Raw genomic sequence first — 7,140 nt, 5'->3', positions numbered from 1 at the left:
ATTATTTTTATCTTAAGTTGTTTTTAACAGGTTCTTTTTATTGTTTATTATCTAATATTTTAGATGAATAAAATGGCTGAAGGAGGTTATGAGTTTGATAATCCTGAGTTTAAAAATAATGATTATGATGATGATTATGAAGAAGAAGAAACGTCTTTTCAAGATGATGAAGAGTTTCAAAATAATATAAATAAGGAATTTGAAAAATCAAGAGATTTATCAGAAAATGAAGCTAAAATTCGTAAAAAAGAAACTACAAAAAAAATTATTAAACAATTTTATAAAAAAAATGGTGAAACTACACGTAATGAAGTAGGTTTTTTTGTTAGGGAAGATCATAATGAAAGACAAATCTTATATGTAAAAGATGAAAAAGGTAATGATATTGCATTAACATATTACCAAAAAGGAGTATTAAAGTTTTATAAATTTAGTACTCTTCAAAAAGAATACGGTGTTAATTTTGTCAGGGATGTTTTAGGTGTAGATGATTATAAAATATCTGATTATTTAAAAGAAGGTAGATCAGTGTTTCAAGATTTTCAAAAAAAGATAAAAGCACCAATTCGTGAACTCGATAATATAGAAATTCCATTACAAGAAATATCTACACAACAAGAAGGACAAGAATTATTAGAAATAGCAAGTAATGAAGAAACACATGTGAAAGAAATAGAAACTTCATTTATTGAACAAGGAACATCTTTCATAAATGAAGAAACACAAACAGATATGACAAAAAGAGAGATGGATGGTATAATCAGTGCAATGACATCAGTAAAAGAAGAGATTGCAAATGAATTAGCAAAATTGAATGAAACAAATAAAGACTTAGCAAAAGAAAACGCCAAATTAGAACAAGCTAAAGAAGACAATGATGAATTTCAAATAAATAGAATAAGTAGTCGAATAAGAGAGTTAGAATCTGAGAGAAGTGCAAGACTAGAAGTAATTAATATTAATAAAGAAAAACTACGTAGTCAAGTAAACAGATTTAAACAAACAATACATAAAATGTTAAACGAAGACAAAACATTAGGTGAAAGAATAAGAACATTATTCAGAGAACAAGGAATAACAATAGTTAGTGTTTTAACTGCTTTTGGAATGATTATTGGTGTTATTGTTGAAGTATTTACTGGTTCTCCTTCTCCTTCTCCTTCTCCTCCATCAAAAGGTGGTGGTGTACAAGACTGGATAAAAAAACAATTAAAAAATCTTGGAAAATTATTATCTTTTCTTGCAGGAAAATTAGCAGCTGCATTACCAGGTATTATAGGTTCTATTGTTTCTTGGTTATTGTCTGCAACAAAAGACGTAGTAAATTGGTTTGCAAACAACTTATGGGCATTGCTTATTTTAGTTGTTAGTTTATTGTTTACTGCTGCTAGAGATTATTTAAAAAAATAAAGTGCTGTAAATCCTATTACAATACTTACAAATATTATTGCTTGTTTATTATCTTCATGATCTTCATGTTCAATTTTTTTTATTGGATCTATTTTTGGTTCTTTAGGCTTTTCAGGTTTTATAGGTTCTTGTGGTTTTACAGGTTCTTTTGGTTTAAAATCTACATGTTCAAAATTTTTATTATTTAAATCATCATTTAACCCAAGTGTTTGATTTTCTGTTGCAATTATAATTTTATTATTATAACCAACAATACTTCCAATTTGCAAAACCATATCACTGGGAGACATATATAAACCAAGTCCATAAGCATAATCAACTTTACTTCTTGCATATTTTAAAACATTTTCATAATTCGATATCTGGGTGGGTAAATCGATAGGACTATTTATTACATCTTGTACATTTGCTAAGAATTGTTTTTGTGCATCAAATCCTGTTCCTACTTTTAAAATTTCTGTTTTTGTTTGTGATTGTGCACCTAACAAAGCCCATACATAAATTTTAATACTTTCATTAATACGTTCAACACCAGATTGTGTAAATCCATTCCCATTATCTAAAATAAAAGTAGTCCAAGCCATACTTATATCTTTTTCATGCTTAATAGTATCATGAGTACTAAAGAAAGGTCCTTTAATTTTATTTCTTTGTCTATATTCTCCACTTGGTTTATAATATTGCTCAAAACTTCCTAATCCTTGACATGATGATTCTAGTTTTTGTCTCCAATTTGTATTTGGAGAAATATTAAATTCATCACATAATTTCTGATATGCAGCTTTGTCATATGGGTTCTTGTAATAACAGAAAGAAGAATCTGTTGGTAAAGGTGATTTAAGTTCTTTTAAAATTCTTGCAATGCAATAATATAAATGAAACATATAAAAAGACTTTGTAAGATTTGAAGTATTTTGTATATGATCATTATAAGAAATCCCACATCCTGTACTTGCACACCAAACTGCAAAATTTAACTGACATTGCCACCAATTAAATGAAGAATGAATCCAGGCATTCCATGGTTCGTTAGTGTGTATTGATGGGTTTTGATAGTTTTGAAATAAATCAGGAAAAGATGTTTTAAAGTTCTCTTTTTGATTTACAAATATTGTTTGATTTACAAGATTTGTTTTTAATTGATGATCTTTTTCAGAATATTTAATACCTGGATTATATGAAACATTAGGATTATATTTAAATTCTTTTGTTATCATTTTTTTATATTAAAAATGTTTCATACTATTTCAAATATTGATAATACAATAAACTTAGAACAATACATAAATAACAGAAATGGAAATAAACGTATTGGTTTGAAATTTATAAGATACAGTATAGGTTGGTATAATGTTTATCATGGGTTTATAACAAAAACCGGAGAGGAACAGCAAAGGATTATGAATGGTTATTATAGTTTTCAACAAATAGTGGATGAATTTCAAAAAGAAAATATTGTATTATCCGTAAATGAAGCAAATGGTATCGCTTCATTAAACACTACTACTGAGTTAAAGATAAGTAAGGGTTTGGGAAATATGTTAGGATTTAATAATAAACGTAAATTCGAACCTAATGAATTACATTATGGAAACAAATTTGTGGATTTTGCTATCCATAAATCATTATATATCCATTTGGAACAAGTTAGCACTTCTCATAATTATCTTGATGGTAAGCCAAGTACATTATTGGCTGTTATTCCAGTCGAGAATAAAGAGTTTGGTGAAGTTATAACAGCGAGATTTGAGCATCCGGAATATAAGTGTTTAGTAAATGATGTTATAACAGAATTGAAATTAGAAATAAGAGATGAAAATAATAACAAGATAATTAATCATTTACCAATTAATTGTGTTTTAGAAGTTATATAATTTATTTAATAAAATGAGCATACTTGGTGTCAAAAAAAAAAACGTAGATACATCGGAAATAAAAAAGGAAATATTAAATATGAAGAGTGAGCTTCAAACAATGGATACTAAGGATAGAGATTTACGCCGGAGTGTCGCTGCCCTAACCATCAGAGTTTTAAATGTTGAAAATATAGTTAGTAATATTAAAAATAAACCAGACAAAAAATTAATAAGTATAAATGCTGGAATTGATGGTTCAATACATGCAAGACAAAAGTTTAATTTTGGTGATGGTGGTGGTGGTTATTATGTAATGAACTTTCCAGGACAAATATTGGGTATTAGTTTAGTAAGTTTAAGAACAAACTCAGATAATATAGATGTTATGATAACTGTTAATAATTATAAGACATATAGTTACGGAATAAGTTTAAGTAATGGTGACACACACAGTTATCATAACTTTTATACACCTTTTGAAGTTAAGGCTGGAGATATTATAGGGTTTGTTAGTGAGAGTGATAATTCTACATGTATCAATACTCTAGTATCAGTGATAATTGAATTATTTTTATAACAAATTTAATCCTTAAAAATGTCGGCATACGGAAACAAATTAAATCCTTACAGAAAAATAAGAGAACCCCGTGGTGTGAAAGGTATTCGTCAAAGTGTATCAATAACAAATAATCCTTCAACTATTGATCAAAATCAACAGCTATTAGTGAGATTCCCCAATCTAAGCAATAATGATGTTATTGTTCCTGGAACAACCAGATTGGCATTTGAAATAGAACTCACATCTACAGACGACAATGCAACTATATATCAAAACATAGGAAGAACAATAGTTAAAAAAACAACAATTCGTATAAGTGGAAATGAAATTATGTCAATTGATGATAGTGATATTTATCATTGTTATGTTGATTTATGGAAATCTACATCTGAACGTTTAAATATGGCATACCAAGGAATTGGTGAAACAAACATGTTAAAACACAGAGTTGGTGCGGATGATAAAGCATCAAACATAGGGGATGAAGCAATTGCAACTGCATATGGTGCAAGATTTTGTATCCCACTTGATTTTGAACTATTAGAAACTCATATGCCTTTTTATCAAGCAGGTCTTGGTGATAGACTTGAATATGAACTTACATTTAATAATTATAGCAATGTTATTAAATCAACAGATACATCTGCAAGTTATACAATCAAAAACATTTGTTTAGAATTTGATATGGTTACTGATGCAGAATTAGCAAGACAGATAAGACAACAAGTTAATGGTAAGATGGTTATTTTGTACGATAGAATACTAAGACATAGAAAAATAACCAAAAACAAATCTGATACATTGTGGAATATAAATTTAAATGTTCCAGCTAGAAGTATGAAAGGAATTCTAATGTTGTTCGAAGATCCTGAAAGAACAAGTACCGAAACTTATTATAATCCTAACATAACAAAAGTAGAAATGACAATAGAAGGTGTTCCAAATCAACTATACAGTCAAGGAATGAAAGCATATCAACAATGGGATGAAATAAATAAATTCTTTGCTTTAAATTCAAAAAGAAATAAAACAACAGAAGAAGTTTTAAAGGATTTAAATTTATCCTATACAACATTAGAAAAATATCTTACAACTAATTATGCATTATGGTTAGATTTACGTTCAACAGATGACAACTCATTACACGGTTCAGGTAGAAGAATTGAAAATGCTTCTGAAGGTATTACTATCCAAATAACTAAAACAGCAGGAGCAAATAAATTAATAAATGTTTATCTGTTTGTTATACAAGATGCACAAATTAATTTTGAAGATGGAAGATTTAAAGAAGTTAATTACTAGGAATTACTGTCTTGACGAACAAGTTCTGTTATCCTAATCTGTTCAGAAATTAAATCACTTTTCTTTATTTCCAATATAGTCTTTTCTTCATTCTCACAGGTTCTTTTTGTTATGAATTTTTTAAGCTTAGTCTTTGCACTAACTTTTTGTCTTGTTAATCGAAGCCAAATCCGTCTCTTGTTTCTGTCACCAAAATCTTCCTTAGTTTTATTTATTCTCTCGGTTAAATATTCAATTTCCTTTTTTATGCTGTTTATATCCATATCTTGTATATTTATCGTATTATTACGTTTCACTAATAATGTTTCAAGTTTCTCTAAATCATCCGACACTTTAATTAAATAACATCTTCTCAATTCAGATTCCATTTTGAAGTTACTGTAGCAATATTAAATGGCAAATTTAATTAAAAACCGCACTTTGTTACCTGTAAATATTTACAATGATCGATTTAGTTTATTTAAAAGTCATATCCTATTGAATTAAATATAAACAGTTTGCTTGGATACAGTAAACATCTCCTTAGTTACAATGAACACTTACTTAGTTACAGTAAACAACTCCTTAGATGCAGTAAACAACTCCTTAGATGCAGTAAATACTTACTTAACTACAGGTTATTGTAAATTTTACCTGAGAATTTTGTTTACAACTATTAAACTTTTACTGACGCAGTTAATTAGTTTGATGCATGATTTAACAAACGAATTCAAGTATGTTTCTTACATTTTGTCGATATTATTGAATTTGTTCTTTTATTAATATATATAATATTACAATTGACTGTAGTTAGATTTAAATATCAAATTCACAACGTTTCAACTATTCAAACCAGTAATTACTGTTTGCTATGCAAAACAGACATTTAAGATTTAATGGATTTATTCAATGGATTTTAAATCTACCTAGAGATCTAAAACTTAGTCATCATTAATTCTTGTTCATAGAAAGAACCTGTTATTTCTTCGCCTTTTAAATCAATTATTTTATAAGTAAAAGGAATTGTATTTAAAACTTTTTCAATTACAAATATTTCTTTAGTCCAACGAGTAGTATAACCCTTTTCAAATTTACCCTTTTTTTTTGTTATTCTTACTCTATCTCCGACTTTGAATTTAGCTTTTTTAATTTTCTCTTCTTTTTCTGGATATAAATTTTTATACACTGTTAATTCATTTTTTAATTTACTTGCTTCAACAGGTGTCATTTTAATTGAAGAATGTACTGTATTATTATAATTTTTAACTAATTTATCTAATATATCATAATATTTTAAAGTTTCATTAGCAGTAAAGTATTTATACATATGTTGTTTCATTGTTCCTATCCATCGTTCCACTACACTGGATTTTTCTTCATTCTCAGTTGAATATAACTTTATGTTATTATCTTTTAACAATTCTTTTACTTGTCGATTATAAAATTCGGATCCTTTATCTGACCAAATATATATTGGTTTTCTTTCTTTAAATAATGTTTTAAATGCTTCACTCACTGCTACTCCTGTTTTATTTTTCAATGGAATCAACCAACCATATTTACTAAAAACATCTATAACTGCTAATAAATATTTATAGTGTTTATTTTGTTTTGAATATTGTTGTATATCTATCAAATCAACTGCCCATGTTTGATCTATTGAATGAACATAAACACGTCTTTTAGGAAAAGATTTTATAACTCTATGATGTAATTCATCTGCTAATTTATTTGTTAGATTTGTTTTAGACATTTTGAAGTAACTAAAATGTTTTTTTTAAAAATGGATGAAAGAAAACATTGTTCAAAATGTAATGAATACAAGTTACTAAGTGAATATTACAAAGCAAAAGACAAACCACTGGGAGTTAAATCTGCATGTAAAGAATGTTTAAAACCTTCAAAACAAAATCATTATCAAAATAACAAAGAAAAATATAAAAAAGCTTTTAAAGAATTTATGGAAAGAAATCCTTTTTATTGGAATTTATATCCAAGAAAATAATATAATTAAAAATTAAATATTACAAAATG

General features: G+C 27.1%; 1 protein-coding gene across 1 annotated transcript; it reads right to left on the bottom strand.

The window, feature by feature from the left end:
- Positions 1–5,123: 5,123 nt before the first annotated feature.
- LOC134718105 (uncharacterized) lies at positions 5,124–6,859 on the bottom strand. The gene is made up of 2 exons (XM_063580597.1): positions 6,432–6,859; positions 5,124–5,505 (listed from the first exon to the last, which is right to left on the bottom strand). The coding sequence occupies exons 1-2, from the start codon at positions 6,857–6,859 to the stop codon at positions 5,124–5,126; spliced, it is 810 nt and encodes a 269-aa protein (XP_063436667.1).
- Positions 6,860–7,140: the final 281 nt, after the last annotated feature.

This window comes from Mytilus trossulus, chromosome 5 (assembly GCF_036588685.1).
Source record: "Mytilus trossulus isolate FHL-02 chromosome 5, PNRI_Mtr1.1.1.hap1, whole genome shotgun sequence".
Classification (NCBI taxonomy): Eukaryota; Metazoa; Mollusca; class Bivalvia; order Mytilida; family Mytilidae; genus Mytilus; species Mytilus trossulus.
Note: the sequence above shows the minus strand (reverse complement) of the source record. Positions and strands in the feature narration are given on the sequence as shown.

Bases quoted from the DNA above. Each gene is read 5' to 3' on its own strand.
- LOC134718105 (XM_063580597.1), bottom strand. From the start codon at position 6,859: ATGTCTAAAACAAATCTAACAAATAAATTAGCAGATGAATTACATCAT. The intron at 5,506-6,431 runs GTATAAATACTT...ATATTGCTACAG, and splicing joins GGAACAATGAAACAACATAT to TAACTTCAAAATGGAATCTG.